Source organism: Diabrotica undecimpunctata, chromosome 7 (genome assembly GCF_040954645.1).
Source record: "Diabrotica undecimpunctata isolate CICGRU chromosome 7, icDiaUnde3, whole genome shotgun sequence".
Lineage (NCBI taxonomy): Eukaryota > Metazoa > Arthropoda > Insecta > Coleoptera > Chrysomelidae > Diabrotica > Diabrotica undecimpunctata.
This window is the reverse complement of record NC_092809.1, coordinates 79,562,211-79,586,428: the sequence shown is the minus strand read 5'-3', so window position 1 is coordinate 79,586,428 and position 24,218 is coordinate 79,562,211. Positions and strand designations below refer to the sequence as shown.

Sequence of the window (24,218 nt, the reverse complement as noted above, 5' to 3'; positions counted from 1 at the left end):
TAAGTATGTAAAACAATATTTAAAGTTACATTTAGACTTACATTTTACAATCTGACAAAGGTGGATGTACGGTAGCTATAAACAAACAGGAGTATATCGACAAAACCTTAACGTTGTTAAACGACAAATCGACTTATAAGGGTTTGGACAAAGATCCTACGTCAGTGATACAAAAAAACTATAATGACCTAATAAAAACCTTAAAAAAACAAGATCAACTTACTGAACAAGTTGCAAAAAAGTTGATAATTTATGACTCATGTTTCCCTAAACTTTATTGTTTGCCTAAAATTCATAAATTTGACATTCTTCTCAGGCCTATTGTAAGTTCTGTAAAATCTACTACCTACAACATTTCTAAATTCCTTGCTGATACATTAACTGATGCCTTTGAATATCACAATAATTATAATTCTAAGGACACATTTACCTTTGTCAATGCTGTTAGGGGAATGCAGTTACCAAATGATAATGTTTTAATTTCTTTAGATGTGGTGTCGCTATTTACAAACATTCCACTAAATATGGTCACGGACATTATAGAATCAAATTGGAACCTTATAAAAGACTACACGACATTATCAAAAGACATTTTTCTACAAATTCTTAGGTTCCTTTTTAACAACACTTACTTTAGTTTCAATGGTAAATTTTATTCTCAAATTTTTGGAACACCGATGGGTTCCCCGATTAGTCCAATCCTTGCAACTATTGTAACTGATCATCTCTTAGATAATGTGATTACGCAATTACCTTTTGAATTACCGTTTATATATAAATATGTCGATGACATCATATGTGCAGTTCCATCTTATCACATCAATACCACACTAAACATTTTTAATTCATTTAATAAACATCTTCAGTTTACAATTGAAACTGAGACAGATTTTAGTATACCATTTTTAGACACAAGAGTAATAAGAACAAATGACAATATTTTTACATTGGATTGGTACCAAAAGCCCACAGCATCAGGCAGGTATATAGATTACTATTCAAACCATACCACCCGTCAAAAATATAATACCGTACTAGGTATGAAAAACAGGATAATGTCCATTGTTGATGACAACTTTTTACAAAAAAATCTGAACATAATATACAAAATTTTTCGTAACAACGGATATCCTAAACAAATTTAAAAAAAACTGATTTACAGCACTAATTTCTATGACGGTCCCGTCCATGATTCTAATAACAAATCAATCAAATATAAAAAACTTCCCTTTATTAATGGTCTAACTCATTCTGTCATATCCATATTCAAAAATGTTCCTAATATTAGTATAGCTAAATTTAATACCATGAACAGCAAACAACTATTTTCAGAAATCAGAGACCCAGTACCAACCTTATATAAAAGTAATGTCGTTTATGAAATACCGTGTTTAGGATGTCAAAATAGCTATATTGGTCAAACATCACAATGGCTAAAACAACGCATCACACAATATAAAAGTGATTGCCGCTTGAGAAAAAATACTTGCGCAGTGGTTGAGCACTATGAAAACACTGGTCATATGCTAGACTATAACAAAGCTGATATTTTGGCACAGGCTGATAACTACAAAAGTAGATTATTTCTTGAAATGTATTACATTAACAAAAATAAAAATACTTTAAATTATAAAACGGACACTGGACAGTTAAGTAACATATATTGTAACATATTTAACAAAATTTATAAATATTAAAAATAGCCAACATTCATCGTAATAACAACTAACCTTAATAATTTATCAAATAAATATTATTCTTCTAACTTTTCTTTTATTGTTATTTTTATTTTTACATTTGAAATAATTTGAATTTTTTATCGTATGGCTGTAACGAACGTGCTTAAGACAATTTAATCTTGACATTCAATATTTCAAATACTTCAATGTCAGTTTTTATTTGCAAAATCTTTTAAATTCTGTGAGTGTTTTAAAATGTATTTGTACGCCATTTTTTGTAATGTTCAAATTGTTTTTAGTTTACTCCTGAGGAAGCTTTTAAATAAATGGCGAAATATTGAGTAATTTAGAAAAAAGAAAGATTTTTATTACAGACCACTTTACCCGATAATTTGAGCGTATATATATATATATATATATATATATATATATATATATATATATATATATATATATATATATATATGTATATATATATATATATATATATATTTAAATTTTATATTTTTATATTTTTTAGCGGGTATTTGGTGTTGAAAACAAGAAAAATATAAAGCTGTTTTACCATGAATACAGGACATCACCTTAAATATGAAAATCCTAGGCCCAAGGCTAATCCATTATCGAAATTATTTTTTGGGTAAGTAATATAAAGTCTTTTTTTACCTACCATTTTTTTGCCAATTTATATATGTTATTAATATAAAAGCGTTTATATCGTATTTATTAATTTAAAAAAATGTCTGGTAAAACACATAGATAAGTTTCGTAATGAGAAAAAAGTAAGAATCGATTTAAGTGCTAAAGTAAAGATCGCCTTCTAATAGGACACACACATCTAAAGATTTGTTGATGCGATTTTTCTTTGCCCTGACTTCTATAAATATTTTAGTGAACCAGTTTCGTTTTTTTTTTTACTAATTTATTGACAGTAGATTTTTTTATGGGATTCCGGTCATGATATAAATTATTAAAGATATTAAACGTTTCTTGTTGACTTCTACGTATATAAACATATCCTATTATCATTAAAATTTCAATTCATTTTTTTTTCAGGTAGATATACAATCAATTATTGTTACTTTAAATATACACCAACAATACTAATTTAACGAAACGTAAAAGTTATTACTGTAATAGTTACAGTCATCTAAATGTATTAGTTTAACTTCAGTGAAGATAACGTAAATACAGAAATAATTCCGAAATTATGGAATTATTGTATAGGAAACATAACATAAAAAATAATCAGTATTTCTTAAGGACTTCAAAAGACAAAAAATATATAGGATGATCCATTTGAAATAAAAAAGTTCATTATATTTTCAGAAAAACCGAAGATCTGACAACAATGTTACTACCACCATAATATCGGTTGCAGATGAAGTTATTGTGGTAAGACGAAGAATATCCTGGTATAAGAACTTAAAGGAATGATTTGAATGCAGTAGTACAGAACTACTTAGAGCAGCAGTCAACATTGTCCTTATATCCATGATAATTTCCAACCTTCGATAGCAGATAGAACTTAAAGCTAGAAAGAAAATGAAGTAGAGTAGCTATAATAGAATGACTTTCTTAAAAACAGAATGAAGCAAAAGTATGAAGCTCCCATGCAAGACCAAAGTCATCAATAACTGATGATAAAATGAAAATGAACATATTTAAACTCTAATTTCACTATTTGGGAGAGTGAGTCATCGTTTGAAGGCGTAGAAGTGGGGAAAGACGTATGAAAATCCAGTGGCGTACACTCACTTTTATTTCAACGTTAGGTATATTATATTGTTTAAATATTATTGTTCAAAATAGGCCACAATATATTTATCTGCAGGTTTTTACTGAAGTTTCCATCTCTATATCCAAAGACCGTTTTCAAAGATATAAATTATAGTTATATTTATTTTATTTGTTTATTATTATATATTTATATATTCTTATATTATTTTCTTTTTTTTTCTTAACTTTAAAAACGGTCTCTGTAATAGAGATCGAAACGTCAGTAAAATAAACATGTAAATATATGTATTGTGGCGTATTTCCAACATTCTCCCTAAAAATACAGAATGCCACAAGCAAAAAGCCACAGAAAAATAAATATTGCTATCATTTGTATATTTGAAAACGATCTCTTTATATAGAGATCGAAACGTCAGTAAATTAAACATTTCAATTAAATATATTGTTACTTATTCCCAACATTATTTCTAAGTATACAGAACGGCAAGCAAAAAGCCATAAAAAAATAAATATTACTATCACTTGTATATTTGAAAACGATGTCTTTATAATAGAGATCGAAAAAACAGTAAATTATACCTATAAATAAATATTTTGTGGCTTATTCCATACAGTCTCCTAAAAATACAGAATGCCACAAACAAAAAGCTATAAAAAACAAGTAATTTTGCAGAAAGCTTACTGATGCCACCAGGCTGTCGCGGAAGTTACGCTCAAACGTCTTTTGACGTGACCCGTCCTTAAAGAGTTACACAATGAAATTTTTCTAAAACAAATTTTAAGACAGTTTCCACACCACCCGAGAGGTATGTCTTGTGGCGCGTCACTTTTTTTTTAAATGGGTGTTCGCCAAGAGCCATATTGTCCCATTAAATAAAATAAACAAAACACTTAAACAGTATAAAACAAAACAAAATAAAATCCTATAAAACAAAATAAAATTCTATAAAAACAAAATAAAAATAATTTTGGATGTAACAAAACATTGTACTATTCTATTTAAACACAAACACTATATACACTTACTATGTTCTTCTCGTTTTTTTTTTTTGTTTTTGGTTTTTTTATGCTGATGTTCCTACTAAACTATTAGAAAATATTATTCGCTGTCTAAATCTGAAGATGCAGTGCTGCTATCGCTGTCATTATCTTCGCCTGGTGTAATTATAATTGGGTCTAGTAAAACTTTGACATGAGTGCCAAGTTCCCACATACGATATTCTTCTTTAATTATGTGGCCTATACATTTAGTCCATTTCTCTGGAGTTACATGGAGGATTGCTTGAATCAAAAGTTCCTTAACTTCGTTTAATTTGAGCGTTTTGTTATTGCGTGCTACTTTTCCTTTCACTTGCGCCCAGATAAGTTCAATGAGATTAAGTTCGCAATGATAAGGTGCTAGACGTAGAACTTTGACACCATAATCTTTTGCAGTTTCATCCACAACATATTTAAGATATTCACTTTTTCTTAACCGTGCAATATCAAGTAGTTGAATTTTGAGCATTGATTCTTCGTATGCAATCCCCTTTTCTGTAAGCCATTCTTGAATTCTCCCTTTCCGCCATGCCGTCGTCGGTAATTGTTCTAGTCTGCGGCTATGATGTGGCGCATTGTCCATAACAACCACAGACCCAGATTCCAATTTTGGTAAGATTCTCTTAAACCAGCGCTCAAATACTTCGGAAGTCATTTCTTTATGATAATCACCTGTTTTTTTCGACTCAAATTGAAGCAAACCATTATCAAGGAACCCTGTATCACTTGCTATATGGGTGATGATTAAACGCCGTCCCTTTCCTGATGGAGCTTTTAATCCTGTAGACCAGCCTTCTATAAATGCTTCGCGTTTACTTTTGACATTTAAATCTTGCCAAACTTTTCCAACTGTATGACCTTCGTTAATCTAGGTTTCATCCAAATAATATATTTTGCGTCCAGTGCTGCGAATTTTTCGTATTTCTTCTAAATATTTTCTTCTCCACAGAATAATTTCATTTTTTTCTAATAGCATACTTTTTCTGTTGCGTTTTAGATATCGAAAGTTAATTTCGCGCATGGTTCTGATTAAGACCCTACGAGATATCTTGGGTAAAGAGTCATCGTTTTCGAGCTCTTGAGAAATTTTTTTTAGTGTTGGAATTTCACTCCGAAAATAAAATGAATGAATTTTTTAACGTATAATATTCCTTGTCTCGTCATCGAAAACCATGCTTTTCCTACCTCTAGTTTTACCTTTTTCCTGCTTTTTATTTTCCGATGTATTTTTAAGTACACGATAAATACAGCTAACGGATACTTTTGTTAAACTGCTACAAATGTCGACCGCTTCGCTAACATTTAATGCCATTTTTCTGCCGACAATTTCTTCATAAACGTTTCGTATCATTACATTCTCTTCGGACGTTAACATTTTCTTTCTCCTTTGCGGCTTTTCATTTTTGGAATCAACATCAGAATTTTGCTGTCTTCTCTTGGAACAACTCTGTTTTTCGTCCATTGTATTTCAATAATTTATGTATATACTATATATACAATAATTTCAACAATTCTGTATAAGAATATAACTAAAAATTTACTATAAAACCACAAACTATAACACTCTTATTATTAATAACACGTTTTATCAATACTACAATACAGTATTGTTAAAACAGTATTGACAACAATAAGTTTACAAACTTATCACATAAAATATACTCACAAAATGTACTACCCATAGAAACGCCAATGTACATGAACCATTTCTTCGGCGAAAAAATAATAAAAACTAGTTTTACGGCATGTCTGGGTCCGAATTGTAAAACGGAATTTTCTCGCTAATTCCAACATTGCCAAACGATTGAAAAATAATGTTTTAAAATATCGATTTTTATTTTATAAATTTAAATATGTAACGAAACGAAACATATAAATAAAATTTATTTCATTACAATTTTGTGCTTATTTTTTACTACTGAAAAAATCATGTTTTTTTGTATTTTTATGACGGTAATAATCGCTGCGTGGAAGAATATAGGTTTGGCTACACTGTACGACAACTTCTGGTCAAGTCTACTATAGAGAAGCACAAATAAATATACTACTTTATATATTCTGTAATTTCTTATGAGGAAACGCAAATTGCAATCGAGAAAACAGGCAGTTTTCGAGAGCCGCTGTGTACATTTAAATTTGAGGATATTCGGCATTTAAACTATGAAATCACTCTTCTAAATTGAGAGTTTCTACTATAAGATTATCTGGGGTACATATTACGAGAAAAACGATACACGTTTTAGCAAATAGTACTGGAAGGAAAGGTAAAGAGTAAAAAGACGTCGTGGCTACGTCATTTTGCCAATGGACAGCAATCTTTTTTTTTAATTGCCGTATTGCCAGATTCGTAAGAGCCTAAAAAAGTATTCATTGAATTCTGACAGGCAACGGTGGGGGAAATCTTTTTTGGACATCTACGTCACGGAACAAGACACCCTGGCATCTTTCGGCCGATTAGGATACTCGGCCACAAGACCCCAGGGTAGTGCCGGATTAACCGTGTTCCTACTAAAACTATAACCACCGTTCCAGAGAGGTGGCTTGCCACTCAATGAACAACTAAAATAAAAATCTAAAAATATATAAATAACCATACCTATTACCGTAAATCAGAAAATGTTTCAGACGTTAAGCCATAAACTAATAAATAATATTATCCATAAATTTCAGATCTCTAGCTCAATTTCCTCCTCTGTCCTCCTGCTCATTTTTCTTTATCACCTTAGAAATCAGACAGTGTACTTCTCTCCATTCTTTCTCTCCTCTCAACATTATGTTTACAACGTTTCTTTTATCCAGCCCGAAAGCCATTAGCCTCTCGAAATCTCCCCTCTTATTTGCCCATCTCTGGCAGTTAAAAATGTGGGCGGGAGCGTCCGGTACTCCACAAACAGTACAGTCTGCCAAGGCAGATTTGCCTATTCTATTTGTGAAGGTGCCAAAACTACTATGTCCGGTCAGAAACTAAGTCAGGAGGTAGTCTAGTTTCTTGAACTTATATTCCCACCACGGCCTTAGATCGGGAATAAGCTCCTTCGTCTACCTTGCCTTTCCGCTATTATTCGCCCATTCTCTCTGCCACTCTACTATCGTTCTTTCTCTCTCATTCTCATCCATATTTACATCCATCCTACTCACATACACCCTCGCTCGTTCTTTGCACAACAAAACGATCGGTATCACCGTTCCAATGACATATAGAGCCTCATTTGAAATTGTCCTATATGTTCTAGATACCCTGAGGAGCATTCGCCTTTTCGAAGTCTCCATAGCTTAGTGTATTTCGCAGTGTTTAGTATGCTACATCACACGGGGGCAGCGTAGGTTACCAACGACTGGAAAACTCCATTTAACACCTTTCTTTTGATGCTACCTGGGCCTCCAATGTTTGGCATCAGCCGTATTAACGCCTCCAATTTTGGTTCGCCTTCTCTACCTTCTTTTGAATATGTACTCCCAACCTTAGTCCTTCCGACAACCAGACTCCCAGATACTTAATCGATTTAACCGGTGCAACCTCCACACCTTCCACTATAAAGCGAAGAGAGGATTTTCACGGCTTCTTTTGAGAACTAACACCTTAGTTTTCTGAGGCACTAGCTGTAAATTGTTTTCTCTGATCCACCTACTAATGCGATGCAGGGCTGTGTTAGCAGCATTAGCCATGTCTATTTTCTGACTCGATTTCGCAACCAGTGCGAGATCATCAACATAAGCTACAAGAATGCATCCCCTTGGCATCTGTAGCCTCCACATCCCGTCGTACAGGACATTCTACAGGATGGGACCTAGTACTGAACCCTGCGGAACACCCTGCGACAAACTGATGCTGGTATCTTTTCTCTTATGGACCTGTCAGTAAAGTATTTGTCAAATACATTGACCAGGTACTCACTAACGCCCAATTCTCTCAGCCTGGACATGATTTTTTCCCATAATGCCGTATTAAAGGCATTCTTGACGTCAAGCAAGATGAGAGCCACCCATCTCTTTGTATCCTACGTGACTATCTATCTGTGACCGCATCTATGGTAGACCTTTTGGCCCTAAAACCATATTGGCAGTTTCTCAGTGCATGCTTTTCTTCTAGCTCTTGCTCAAGGCGGTCTTTTACAAGCTGTTCGTACAATTTAGCTATCGAACTAAGAAGGCAAATTGGCCGAAATCATACCTCTACCTTTCGAGATAAGGACAACCTTAGCTTCTTTCAACATTATTGGAAACTGCTGTTGTTCAAGCAGTTTGTTTAGCAATCTCAGAAAAACTTGCGGGTATCTTAGTGCGGCGAGTCTTACTGTTTTCGGCATGGCTTCATCTATACCAAATGCCTTTCGGATCTTTATCCGTCCAACAGCCTCGCCGAGTTCCAACTCAGTAAAAGGTTTCGCATCAACGAAACTAATAACCCCTTCACGCCTAGCATTCACCTGAGGAAAGGTAGGGTGTCTTTTTCCCCTTCGATTCGGTACAGACAATCTTGAAGCCCTGCCCTTAGATATCCCTTTCGAGATCCTGAAGCAGGTTACTCCACCTTTCTTTCTTAGATCTTCTTATCTCATTCCTGTATTTATTCTGCATTCGCTTTAATCCATTTATTCTCTCTTTCAAATATCCTGCTTATACTCTTCTTAACCTCTTACACTCCCTTCTTACTCTCATGCAATTTGTCCTTAGATTTTCAAGCTGCTCGTTCCACCAGTATGGTTGTTTTCTGTCATACCTCGCATTTGATCTTACACAAGACAACTCCTGTGCATCACTCAGACCCTCAGTTAGCTCACGCACATTCTCACTTCCCGGACCAATCAAGCCAAAACCATCTACAAAAACCTCCTCATTTAAACATCTCTTTAGATTGATATCCCCATTTTTACGTTTCTGTCCTTGGCTAGCTATTTCAAAACTCACATGCTTGTGTAAGCTAAGCGAGTCTTATTCCTAAACAGTCCAGCTGATGGCCCTGTTTAGAAATGTCGTTGAAACCAGTGTGATGTCCAGAAAGGATTCACTATTACCTCTCACAAATGTAGGTGCCTTACAGTCATTTAACACGGTAAGCCCCATGGCATGGATCCATTCTGCTAGGTATTTCCCTCTCCCATCTTGCACTCGTGGGCTCCATGGACGATCCTTCGCATTCAGGTCACCAGCTATGACGACCGGTACATGCTCCATCCTAGCGTTTTGCATAATCGAGTCAATGTACTCTTCATATACTCGAAGCGGGATGTTTGGTGAAACATAGCAAATGTACATTACCAGGTTTCCGACATATACCTTAACATAACCATTCCTAACGGAGTGTCTGGTAATGCCAGCTCCTCGATTCACCACGTATACGGCCACGTCAGATTTCCTATCTTTAATGATCCCCTGTCGAGAGACCAACTTTACGTTGGGCTCCTGAAATAGGATCATGTCATAACCTTATTTATTTTTATTTTTTGGATAGCAATCTACAGTTACGAAATGTTTTGCAATGCTCCTAACAACAAAATAATTTATTCCTGAATACGGTAGACGCTTACTCAGAAATGCACGGCACCTTAAGAAGAAGAACATATTTACAGCATGGACGAAGAATGATTGGTGAGAATTGATCGAGACAAAACACTAGTGGTACATCAACGTTGTGCTTTTCCGAAAGACTTAGAGCGTTAACTTAAGCTCGCTATGGGTACGTGGAATAAGAAAAAGCATTAAAAGTCGTCTAAACCAAATGATTTAACAGTTTAACTTCAAAATAAAAGTTTGAAAAAAACCATGTACCTTTGTAGTAATAATTGCTAATATTATTCAATTACTTGTCTGGTTCTAATTACCGCAAATGTCTATAGCGCAAATTAGCAGTAGTATGTTTATGGCGTGTTATTTTCTGCTATCTTAATGTCCTCGAGTTTTGTTATTTAGCAATTATTATCTACTAATTGAGTAATTGTTTCTTATTTACCAAATAATATATACTAATTTTAGAACAACATTTTTAGGTGGATGATTTCATTTATACGAAAAGGAAAAAAGGCCGAATTTCAGTTAAAAGATTTATTTAAATGTCAAGACAAAGACAGATCTCAGATTTTGGGAGACAAACTTCAGCGTGCTTGGGATGAAGAAATAGTTGCATTAAAACAAAATAACAAAAAACCTAGTTTGCTTAAAGCCTTGACAAAAACTCATTATTTTGAATTTATGCTTTATGGAATATTATGGTTTATATTATATGCTGTGATTATGTAAGTATATTGTGCTTTAATATGTTAAGAGATTCAAGTTATGTTAAAAGCTATGTTAAGCTATAATATATTAAGAGGTTTAATATATTAGAACAGTTGTGAGAGGGATTGATAAATTTCTTGTCAATAAAGGATTTTATCGGGACTCATTGTGGTATTTATTTTATAGAAGATAAACATTGCAATTACAAGATTAAAATGGATTTAGGGATGGCAAGTCTTACATTGATAACGTATTTTGCTTAAAGTAGATCATAAAAAAGAAAACAGCAAGAAGTTAATAACGAGAAGTAACTTTTATTGATCTGCAAAGACCTACGATACAGTACTCATAACAAAATTTTGATAAGTACTTTAAGACGCAAGATGCTACTAGAACGTCCTCAACGAAACAGAGCCCAAATGCTCATCGAAAAATACAATATAGAGTCGCTAGCAACACAGAGTACAAAACACCTTTATGCGAACTGGATTACCAGCAAATAAAAAAGGTCGAGTTACAACCAGAATGGGGAGTAGAAGATACTTGGCAAAAAATCAGGAAATGCATCAACCGAGCAGCAGAAGAAGCAATTGGAAAGCGGAAAATTAACATGAGGGCGATAAACCGTACCAAACCGTGATTTTGTCAAGAGGTAAAAGAACTCTCTGAATTAAAACGCAAATGCTATCTGAGATATAAAAACACACCATCGGAAGAAGCTCTTGCAGAATATGTCCAAGTAAAAAACGAAGTAAACGCAAGAATAAAATCAATCAAAAGAGAACATTGGACTAAATTCCCCAGCCACATGGACTACGACCTACATGGTACCCAAAAGAAAGTATGAAAAATGCTTCGGAACAGGAAAAAACCAGTTAACGAGTTCGTGCAGACCAAGGGAGTACCTATAGAGACATGGCAACAGCATTTTAAGGAGCTATATAATGCTGAAGAAACGCTGAATAAAAACGAATACAAGCAGATATAAGTGCTACAATCAATGACAACGAAGAGGTAGGCAAGGATCACGAAGCTAATAAACCGAAAATCACCTGGAACAGATGGTATATCCAATGAACTCTTAAAATATGGAGACCCTGAACTTGTAAGTAAACTATCACAACCATTTAACAAAATCTTAAACAACACAGAAACACCAGCGGAATGGCATACGAGCATCACAATCCCCATATTTAAAAAAGGACAAAAAACTTGCCCACAAAACTACAGAGGAATAACTCTCTTAAATACAACGATGAAACTTTTCACGAGTATTATTAAGGACACATTGGAAAGGCAATTCACTAATGCTGAAGAACAACAAGGTTTTACAAGAGGGTGGTCTTGCAGTTTTACAAATGCAGTATACATAATAAAACAAATAAAAAAAAAGCTATAGAGTTCGGCATGCCAGCGTATATTTGCTTCATTCATCTGACGGAGGCGTTTGACAGGGTTCGCCCGGGAGACATTCTAAATATAATAATAGAAAATAAAACACCGACCAACATAACAAAGATAGTCCATAACCTAAATAACAATGTAACAAAAGTTAGAGCAGGAGACCAATTCACTAAAAATATTCCAACGCCGGGAGGAATTAGACGAGGCGACAGTTTGAGCCCCTTCTTGTTTAACCTACTCATGGGCAAAATCATAAACAAAGTAACATCTCTCAATCTCGAATACAGAATGGGCAACAAAAGAATTGGTATGGTGTGTTACGCAGATGGTGCAGCAATTATTGCCGAATCAGATGATCTTAAGAGACGACAGCTCTTTCAGGTCTTTCAAATAAGCCGCCAACCACATATGACCATTTCTACCAACAAAACTAAATGTATGACAATAGCAAAAGATCCGCTCAGATATAAGTCAATGGTTGAGAATAACCCCATAGAACAGGTGATGCAATTTAGATATCTGGGCATAGATATATCAAGCACACACGACCCAGTAAAGGACCTAAGGAGTCAGATCAACAAAGCATCCACCTTGTCAAGATGTCTGCGGAAGATAGTTTGGTCAAATCCGTATATGCACACAGATAGTAAAATTAGAATCTACAAGACTTGCATACGACCAATCATAAAATATGGCATAGAAGTGCGCTAAGATACCAACAAAACGAAACAGATTTTCGGTTTCCGAAATAAAAACTAATACCCTAAGAACAATAGTGGACAAAATAAGAAGAGACAGGGTGAAAAATACAAACGTCAGAGAGCAGTGCAAAATTCAAGATATTGTAAGATGGGGAAGGCAGCGTAAGAGGATGTGGTACAATCATGTAAGACGAATGGCTGAGAATGGACTCCCAAAAATTGCCCTAGAAAACAACCCGCCCGGTTCAAGACCTCCCGGAAGACCACCTAGAAGATGGAGGGATAGTTGGCAATCTACCTCCCAGGAAATTAACCAGAGGCAGCTTCAAAATTAAACAAATCTCCAAGAAGTAGAAGACTTCAAGACGTTAATAAGAAAGTACCCTGGTATGAGAATATAATAATCAGGCAATTATCGTTCTCTCTTGTCGTTTTCCCATTACCGAGGCTCGTGATTTCTTCCAATATTCCTAAAATTTTTTCTCTATTGGTCTTTATCTTCAGCTGCCCTAAGAGCTTCGCAGAATGAGTTTCTAGATGAATTTATAATTTGGTCGGACCATCTAGTTGGTGATAATCCTCTTGATCTTCTCCCCGGAATGTTTCCAGAAACAATTAATCTCTCCAAACTATCGTCACCTCTGCGAACCACATGACCAAAAAATTGCAGAATACGTTGCAGACATATTGTGGACAGCCTTTTTTAATCTCAAGTTGGTTTAGAATGAAAAAGCTTGTCCTATGAGCTGTCCAAGGTATGCGCAGCATTCTTCTCCAGCACTACATCTCAAAGTCATCAATTTTTTGATACTCGTTTCCGCGAATAGTCCAACTCTCTGCCCTGTATAGAAATATTGAGAATACAAGTTCATTCACCAGTCTTATCTTGATATACGTCTCCGAACTTCTGCTTCTTCACAGTTACCATCGATAGTTATACTGGACCCGAGATAGACAAAACTGTTCACTCTCTGGCATTCCTGTAACATGTTAGTCAGTTGAATAGTGTAGAATCTGTCGACCCCCATAATTTTTGTCCGAGCTTTATTGATTTTGAGACGAACTTTATTGCTTTCATACTCAACTCTTCGCAGGAGATTAAATATTTCTTGCTCATTTGCTACTATAAGTGTAGTGTCATCAGCAAATCTTAAAGGCCATTAAAACAAACGGTAAAGAAGACATGTAATACATGCTAAGAAAGTTAACCAAAGAATATCAGAAATGAGGATCAATCCTTAATGCCAAAAAAATATGCCAAAATAACAAAGAATATAGGTATAACAAAAAGAATATAACAAAAAAAATTAAAAAGTTTATTATGATACTTGGCGGTTAACAGAGAGAAACTAAAGAAAGATAAAAGGCGAGGAAATTGATGTAATAATACGCATGCTGAGGATTTCGAGATGGGAGAGTATAAGAAATGAACAAATAAGCGAGCGCATGGTAATAAAAGGTACAATAATGGATAACATAGCAGAAAGGTAGCTCATACGGTATGGGCATGTACATAGAAGAGAGAAAGACTAAAAAAACATGGATGGAAGAAATAAGAAAATCAATGAGCTCCAAAGACCTCAGGAAAAGGCAATGCAACAATCAACATGCAGCGAAACAGGTCGGTCTAGTCATCAACGAGGAGAAAACCAAGTACATTCTGGTTACAAGGATCCTATAGCAAATAAGCAACGGGAAAGAGCATTTGGAAGTAATATCGTTGAATGTGCTGACAGTTTCACATACCTTGGCTCGCTAGAGACTTCTACCAATAAAACAAGCGACGAAATTAAAAGACGAATAAACCTTACAAACAGGGCATGCTATAGACTCCAAAAACAATTCCACTTAAGAAATATCCAAAGAAAAACTAAAATTGTTACATACAAAACACTACTGAGGCCGATCCTCACATACAGGGCCGAAACATGGACTCCAACGCAGAATGATGAAAGACTTCAGGGAATATTCGAGCGTAAGATACCCCGCAAAATATATGGAACTATAAATGATCAAGTACAGTGGCGCAATTTTGAATTATACCTTTTTAATAAACCAGATGTTGTAACGTTCATTGGAACATAGCGACTTAGATGGGCCGGGCACATATTACAAATGCTTGACAACACGATTGCTAAAAACCTAACGACAGGAACACCTATAGGAAAAAGAAGCAGAGGCCGACCGTGAATTAGGTGGTTATATGGAGTTGATACCGACTTAGTAATACTAGAGATCAGACACAAACCGAACAGAATGGCGATTAATCTAAGAGCAGGCCAGAATCCACAGAGGATTGTAGAGCCAAAGATGATGATGATGCGATTATCTGTTTCCTCTCTTTTTCTTTTTTATGTTTCAAATATTCAATCATTTTTGTTGATGATGATAATGATCGTAAAAGTTACAATAATGAATAATATAGCAAGAAGGCAGCTCATATAGTATAGGTAAGTACATAGAAGAGACGAAGACTAAAAAAACATGGATGGAAGAAGTAAGAAAATCACTGAGCTCTAAAGAACTCAGGGAAAGACAATGCAACAGTCGGCATGGATGGAAACTCATGTTGATTGTCATTGGCATCGGAAAACGCCAAAAAAACTTTGTAAACTGATTGTGATTAATCACCAAATAAACCCATTAATTTGAAATCTCACATTAATCTTAACTTCGTATATCTAACGATCCATAATTAACAAATAAATTCTAATGAATAGTTTAACGAGAACTTGGCACTCTAATCTTATTATTACAGGTGCTCACAGCCAGTGGTACTAGGAAAACTACTTTACTTTTTTTCAGTAGAGTTGACGGACGAAATAAGAACCAATATACACATTTATGGTTTGCTCCTAATAGCCTTAGATGCGACAGTAATATTAATTTATCATCACTGTTATTTTGGATTGATGTGTGTAGCAATGAGGGTCAAAATATCAGCATCCTCTTTAGTCTATCGCAAGGTAAGAAACAGATATTTTTCTTAAAATAAAATTTTTATAAATTGGTTATACACTTGATACATACCGAATTCTGGCCTATTTTACCAATATATATATATATATATATATATATATATATATATATATATATATATATATATATATATATATATATATCTATATATATTTATATATATTTATATATATATATATATATATATATATATATATATATATATATATATATATATATATTTACAACAGTAAGAAAAAAGAAGTACTTGTGACTCGTTTGGAAAAAATATATAAATGTTTTTGATGGGTTGGAGTCAATAAAAGGGGCTATTGGTTAACTATTTAATATCTCGAGCTTTCAATTGTGTTTACAATTCTTATCAAGAGCTGCTAAAAAAGACAAAATATCTTACAAAGTTGAACTATAAAGAAAAACATTTTTTGTTAACTCACCAAATAAAATTAGTTTCGTTAATAAAAATTGCTACAAATACATGTCAAAAAGAATTAATACTAAAATGCCCTTATCTAATAAATTCTTCCCTGAAATTTTAATAATTTTGAAAACATTTTCTTAACAAAAAAAATAATTGAATTTATAAATAGTTTAAAGTAGCAACCAATTACAAATAAGCCTCAATGTCATAAATGCCAACTTAAAATGTTTACCTTTGACAATTATATTGTCAAAAATAAAATTTTGTTTAAAAATTCTTTTTTGTTTAGTATCAAAAAAGAAGAAGAATTATTCACCATTGATAGATGTCTGAAAAAATGTAACAGATATATGGGAAATCAAATAAAAATGTGATATTTTTCAAGTTTCATATATAAATTATAAAAAAATAATATAATTATAAATTTTGCTTAGATTTTGAATTTCTGATCTTTTGTTTAAATTATTATCACTTTTGCTAATACAAACCATTTCCAAAAAAGTCTTTTTGAATTTATTACTTTCACTACATAAAATTTTAATGTTATCAAAATCCATAATATGGTCTTTATCGATTACATGCTCTGCCAAAGCACAAGCACATTAACACCTAAATTAATACAAACACTAATGGTTATTGACAATATAAAAACAGCAACAAAGAACATCAAAACTATTTCATCTTTATATTCCAAAACTAAATATCCTATAGACAAATTTGAAAAAACGAATGTAGTATACAGCATTAGTTGTACTCAGTGTCAAAGCACAAGATGGTTTTTTAATTCTCCAATCACTTTTGTGAGAAATAATGCGATTTGAAAGATTTCTTCCGGTCTCACCAACATAGTCAGATTCACACTGAGTACAACTAATTCTGTATACTACATTCGTTTTTTCAAATTTGTCTATAGGATATTTAGTTTTGGAATATAAAGATAAAATAGTTTTGATGTTCTTTGTTGCTATTTTTATATTGTCAATAACCTTTAGTGTTTGTATTAATTTAGGTGTTAATGATGGTATAAAAGGTAGTGAATGATAATAGATGTTCTGATTGTTAGATACAATGTTTTGAGATTTAGCAAAAAATGGTGTTAAGTTATTTATATTAACAATATTAGAAAAAAGCATCCTATGTAGCATATCTGGAGGATAAGAGTTTTCAATTAAAATATTTTTTAACAATTGAAGATCTTCATGTAGATAATCTGGATGAGAAAGTTTTAAAACACGTTCTTTTAATCCTGTTATAAGGTTCATTTTCATCTTATTTGGATGATGAGAGTAATAGCTTATAAATCTATAACTACATATGGGTTTTCTGAACCATCTGGTTTTCAACATATTGTCTGTATTTCTTACAATTCTCATGTCAAGGAATGGTAGAGAATTATCTACCTCTTCCTCAACTGTAAATTGTATATGTTGATTATGATTGTTGAAAATGTTGACTGTTTCATGAATTTTGTGTTTAGGAAGTGCCAAAACTAAATTATCTACTTATCTTTTAACAAAAGGAATTAAAAAAGTGCAATTGTTGATACAATCACTGATAACATCATCCATGACATAGCTACTTAGAATGGGTGAAAGACTAGATCCCATAGGACTACCAAAAATTTGTTTATAAAAGACACCATTAAATTAGAATCAAAAACAAAGTTGATAAGTGTTTTAAAATGTAATAAGTCAATATTAGTGTGTTGCGAAATCTCATCCCAATGTTTTTCAACACTACTTATGATTAAATCTAAAGGTAAATTGGTAAAAAGAGATGTTATACCAAAACTAACTAAAACATAATTGTGTGGTAATTGGAAATTATTAATGAAAGAACTAAAATCAAATGAATCTTTAATGTAAAAATTGTTGTTTAAATTATAAGCATTAGTTAAGATGTCAGTGAGGAGCTGTGCTATTGGTCCATTAGGAGGACATAAAGATGAAACAATTGGTCTCATAGATAAAGTTGGTTTATGTATTTTAGGTAGAGCATAAAACCGTGGAGCAATAGAATTATAAATTTTGAGCTCTTTTGCTTTTTTATTATCAATAAATTTCTTTCTGTTCTGTCTTTTAAAAAACTTGAAACTGCAGAGAAAAAAGTAGCAAATGAAATAAAAAATATACGGAATGACTACAAGAAAAGGATAGAAAATGAGAGGACAGAAGTAAAGAATTCAAGATAATAAGATAGATATAGAACAGAAAATAGAGTAGCAGAAATGTAACTTAGAAGTAAAAATTAACGAAGACAGGAGAAACACAGAAGAAAAATTGGACGATATACAACAAAATATCCAAATAAATAGTAATGAAATAAGAAATATGGAACAGAGAATAGATGATATTTCACAAATGAGAGACATAGGGAGACCTTACTTAAATTTAACAAATGAGACTGGGATTAAATTCTCTGGTAATATAAAAAATCTGCATCCTAGAGTATACATAAATAGTTTAAGACAAAAATTAAGATTAGTGAATAATATTAATGATATTAAAGATTATATTAGAATGACATTAAATGACAATGCGGCAAATTTGGTTTGCCAGTATTGAAAATGATTTGGATAATTTTCAAACATTTGAAAATAAATTTTTAAATTATTATTGGGGTGAATTAGAACAAGCCAAATTTAGGGAAGTTCTATATTTTGGAAAGTATAATCACAATTTAAAATCAAATAGGGTAGATTATGCATTAAAACTGATAACGGTTGCAAAATATTTAGAACCACCACTTAGAGAGGATGAAACAGTCTTAAATGTATCTAGATATTTAGATGCTGATGTTGTGCAAACAGTAACTGTACAAAATATTCAAACAATAGAGAGTTTTATTAATTTTATTCAAAGAATACAAAGAGGTAATATGACAAGTAATAATAACAACAATAGAAAAAACAATAATAAATTTCAATATAATAAGAATGATAATCAACAATATAGACAGTCATATAATAATAATAGATATGGTGATAATTTACAAAATTTTAATATAACAGTAATCAAAATAGACAGAATTTTAATAACAATACTAGTTATAATAGACAACATTTTAATAACAGTACTAATAATAATAGACAAGATTTTGACAATAGAAGAAATATAGAGCGACCTAACTATAACAGACAGGTAAATTGTGTACGAAGAGAAGCTGCGAAGACAGGGAACGAAATAGTACAAGGCAAGAAAATGTGAGTAGAAGTCATAGTAGTGAAAGACATACGACATCAGATCCAAGTGGTCAGATACAATCTGACAATTCTAACAATCAAAATTTTGTTCAGTAACCTTTCTGAATTACAAGTTAGGCCATTGCTATTATGAAAAACCTTCTGAATTTATTTCTTTAGATGAAGATAAAATTATTGAATCTATTAATTTAATTTATATAAATGCTTTGGCCAAAAATAAAATGATTAAGGTTATGATAGATACTGGTTCAGAAAGTACTTTAGTCTCGGAGAATTTTATTTTTAATACATTAAAACTATCAGATATAATAAAGATTCCAAAAATTAAAATTGTTGATGCAAATAATAAGAAGTTGGGTGAAATTGATAAACTAGCCAATTTTAAAATTAATATTCTTAATAAAGAAATTAATATGCAAGGATTTGTTGTCAAGGATTTATGTGTTGATATATTAATGGGAAATGATGAATTGGAAAAGAAGAAAGTAAAGATAGATTTTGAAGAAAAAATGGTAACTTTGGAAGGGCAAATAATTAAATTTATGCAGAAAGATGAGGTGGAAGAAGGAATAAGAGTTGATAGGATATTGTTAAAAGAAAGTAATAATGTTTATGAAGAAGAAATGTATTTTGAGGATAGGGAAATGTCCCAAAAGAATGTAAAGAATAATTGTAGTGAATATTTAAGGAATGGAAATTTTAAGCAGATGGATGCCTACGAGGTGGAGTGCGTAAAATTGGAAGCAAGGAATAATGAGTACATAATGAAGAATAATTTTATTTGTAAAGAAGAAGATGTGATAAAAGTTAATTGCCCTGAAGAATATAAATCAATAGTCGTTTCCATATTGCAGCAACACAAGGGACTTGTCAATAAAGAAAATATAATTGCACAAAATTATATCCATAGTATAAAAGTTAAAAAAGAAAAAGAATTTAAAACCAAATCATACCCAATACCATATAAATATAAAGAAGAAGTAAATAGAACGATTAATAATATGTTAGACGATGGAATCATTGAGAAGGCAGATACACGTTTTATAAACCCTATAGTAGTAGTACGTAAAAGATCAGGTGAAATCAGGTTATGTTTGGATGCAAGGAATATCAACAAGATTACTGAAAAGCAATTTGAAGCACCAATGAGTATAGATGGAATACTAGGAAGAATTAAAGGAATGTCATTTTTCATTAAAATCGATTTACAGCATAGTTTCTGGTTAATACCTCTAGAAAGAAAAAGTAGACAGTATACGGGATTTCAGATAGATGGAGTAGTATATCAATTCAAAGTAGTACCATTTGGACTTCAATCATCTTGCAGTGCTCTATGTAGATGTCTTCATGATATTTTGGATCAATATGAACATTTTGTAATTCACTACATTGATGATATATTAATTTTTTCTAAAACGGCTGAAGATCATGAGAAACACCTAAAAATTATAATCAACAGATTAGACAAAGTTGGACTAAAAATAAATCAAGAAAAATGTACATTTTTTCAAAAAGAAGTAATATATCTATAGTAGAAACCCTCAATTTAGAAGAGTGATATCATAGTTTAAACGCCGAATATCCTCAAATTTAAATGTACACAGCGGCCCTCGAAAACTGCCTGTTTTCTCGATTGCAATTTGCGTTTCCTCATAAGAAATTACAGAATATATAAAGTAGTATATTTATTTGTGCTTCTCTATAGTAGACTTGACCAGAAGTTGTCGTACAGTGTAGCCAATTCTTGTTCACAAGTAGTAATTATGGTCATACAAAACTTGTATTCTTCCACGCAGCGATTATTACCGTCATAAAAATACAAAAAAACCTGATTTTTTCAATAGTAAAAATTAAGCACAAAATTGTAATGGAATAAATTTTATTTATATGTTCCGTTTCGTTACATATTTAAATTTATAAAATAAAAATCGATATTTTAAAACAATATTTTTCAATCGTTTGGCAACTTTGGAATTAGCGACGGAACTCCGTTTCAATTCAGATCCACAGAAAGCCGTAAAACTAGTTTTTGTCGAGCGAGTGCCCATCAACAATAGTTCATTACATTGGCGTTTCTGAGAGTAGGGTATTTTATGCGATAAGTTTGTGTTATTGATAAAACGTGTTATTGATAATACGAGTGTTATAGTTTGTCGTTTTATAGTAAATTTTTAGTTATATTCTGTGATTATTTGGTTTGAGTTTTATTGGAGTTGGACGAAAAACCGAGTTGTTCCAAGAGAAGACTGCAAAATTCTGATGTTGATTCCAAAAATGAAATGCCGCAAAAGAGACGGAAAATGTTAACGTCCGAATAGAAGGTAATAATACGAAACGTTTATGAAGAAATTGTCGGCAGAAAAATGGAATTAAATGTTAGCCAAGCGGTCGACATTTGTAGCAGTTTAACAAAAGTATCCGTTAGCTGTATTTATCGTGTACTTAAAAATACATCGGAAAATAAAAAGCAAGAAAAAGGTAAAACTAGAGGTAGGAAAAGCATTGTTTTGGATGACGAGACAAGGAATATTATACGTCGAAAAATTCATTCATTTTATTTTCGGAGTAAAATTCCAATACTAAAAAATATTTCTCAAGAGCTCGAAAACGATGACTCCTTACCCAAGATATCTCGTAGAGTCTTAACCAGGACCATGCGTGAAATGAACTTTCGATATGTAAAACTCAACAGAAAAAGTATGCTATTAGAAAAAAATAAAATTATTGTGCGGAGAAGAAAATATTTAGAAGAAATACGCAAAATTCGCAGCACTGGACGCAAAATATGTTATTTGGATGAAACCTGGATTAACCAAGGTTGGAACAGGTCATACAGTTGGAAAAGTTTGGTAAGATTTAAATGTCAGGATTAAAAGCTCCATCAGGAAAGGGACGGCGTTTAATTGTCACCCACATAGGAAATGATACAGGGTTTCTTGATGATGGTTTTCTTCAATTTGAGTCGAAAAAAATAGGTGATTATTAAAGAAATTGAAAGGGAGGATTCAAGAATGGCTTACAGAAAAGGGGATTGCATACGAAGAATCAATGCTCAAAATTTAGCTACTTGACATTGCACGGTTAAGGAATTCAATATCTTAAATATGCTGTAGATGAAACTGCAAAAAATTATGGTGTCAAAGTTCTGCGTCTACCACCTTATCATTGCGAACTTAATCCCATTGAACTTATCTGGGAGCATGTGAAAGGAGAAGTAGCACGCAATAACAAAACGTTCAAATTAAACGAAATTAAGAAACTTTTGATTCAAGCAATCCTCCATGTAACTCCAGAGAAATGGGCTAAATGTATAGGCCACATAATTAAAGAAGAACATCGTATGTGGGAACTTGACACTCATATCAAAGTTTTACTAGAGCCAATTATAATTACACCAGGTGGTGAAGATAATGACAGCGATAGCAGCACTGCATCTTCAGGTTTAGACAGCGAATAATATTTTCTAATAGTTTAATAAGAACATCAGCATAAAAAAAACCAAAAACAAAAAAAAAACGAGAACATAGTAAGTTTGTATAGTGTTTGTGTTTAAACACATCAAACATTATTTTTATTTTGTTTTTATAGAATTTTATTTTGTTTTATAGGATTTTATTTTGTTTTGTTTTATACTGGTTAAGTGTTTTGTTCATTTTATTTAATAAGACAATATGGCTCTTGGCGAACACCCATTTAAAAAAAGTATCGCGCCACAAGACATACCTCTGGGGTGGTGTGGAAACTGTCTTAAAATTTGTTTTAAAAAAATTTCATTGTGTAACTCTTTAAGGACGGGTCACGTCAAAAGACGTGTTAGCGTAACTTCCGCGACAGTCGGTTGGTATCAGTAAACTTTCTGCAAAATTACTTCTTTTTTATAGCTTTTTGTTTGTGGCATTCTGTATTTTTAGGGGAATGTAGAGAATGAGCCACAAAATATTTATTCATATGTTTATTTATTGACGTTTCGATCTATATATCCAGAGACCGTTTTCAATTATACAAATGATAGTACTATTTATTTTCTATGGCTTTTCGCTTGTCGTTCTGTATTTTTAGAAATAATGTTGGGAATAAGCCACAATATATTTATTTAAATGTTTAATTTACGGACGTTTCGATCTCTATAAAGAGATCGTTTTCAAACATACAAATGACAGATATATTTATTTTTCTATAGCTGCTTGTTTGTGGCATTCTGTATTTTTAGGGAGAAGATTGGACATAAGCCACAATATATCTATTTACATGTTTAATACATTGACGTTTCGATCTCTATTCCGTTTTTAAAGATAGAAAAAAAAAGAAAATAAACAATATAAGATTATAAAAATATATAATAATAAAAAAATAAAATAAATATAACTATCATTTATATCTTTGAAAGCGGTCTTTGGATATAGAGATCGAAACGTCAGTAAAAACTTGTAAATAAATATATTGTGGCCTATTTCGAACATTAATATTTAAAAAATAAAATATAATTAACGTTAAAATAAAAGTAAGTGTACGTCACTGGATTTCCAAACGGCTTTTCGCATTTCTGGGCCTTTAAACGATGACTAACTCTCTCTAATAGTGAAATTATACTTTAGGTTATAAACTTAACACTAAGGGAATCGAAATGGATCCAGAACGGACACAGGACATTCAGGAATATAAAACACCACACAATTTAAGAACTTTAAGAGGATTCATTGGAATAATTAATTATTATAAAAGGATGATACCAGATCTAAGTATAAAAGAAATTCCATTACTTGAACTGCTGAGGAAAGGTGTAAAATGGAGATGGGATCAGAGAAGAGAACGAGCATTCCAAGAAATCAAAAACATTTTTC

At 32.4% G+C, this 24,218-nt stretch overlaps 1 protein-coding gene across 4 annotated transcripts in view; it reads left to right on the top strand.

Annotated features, from left to right (window-relative positions):
- LOC140445521 (ATP-binding cassette subfamily C member 4-like) overlaps positions 1–24,218 on the top strand; it is a 143,371-nt gene that overhangs the window by 58,917 nt on the left and 60,236 nt on the right. For 2 of the 4 annotated variants that reach the window (XM_072537603.1, XM_072537604.1), the window contains exons 2-4: positions 2,200–2,319; positions 10,445–10,690; positions 15,537–15,744. In XM_072537603.1, the coding sequence (XP_072393704.1) occupies positions 2,246–2,319; positions 10,445–10,690; positions 15,537–15,744 (528 nt within the window). In that variant the 5' untranslated portion in view covers positions 2,200–2,245. Of the gene's footprint in view, positions 1–1,876; positions 1,921–2,199; positions 2,320–3,321; positions 3,455–10,444; positions 10,691–15,536; positions 15,745–24,218 lie in introns of those variants that run through there. The other 2 variants (XM_072537602.1, XM_072537605.1) reach the window with 2 other exon arrangements.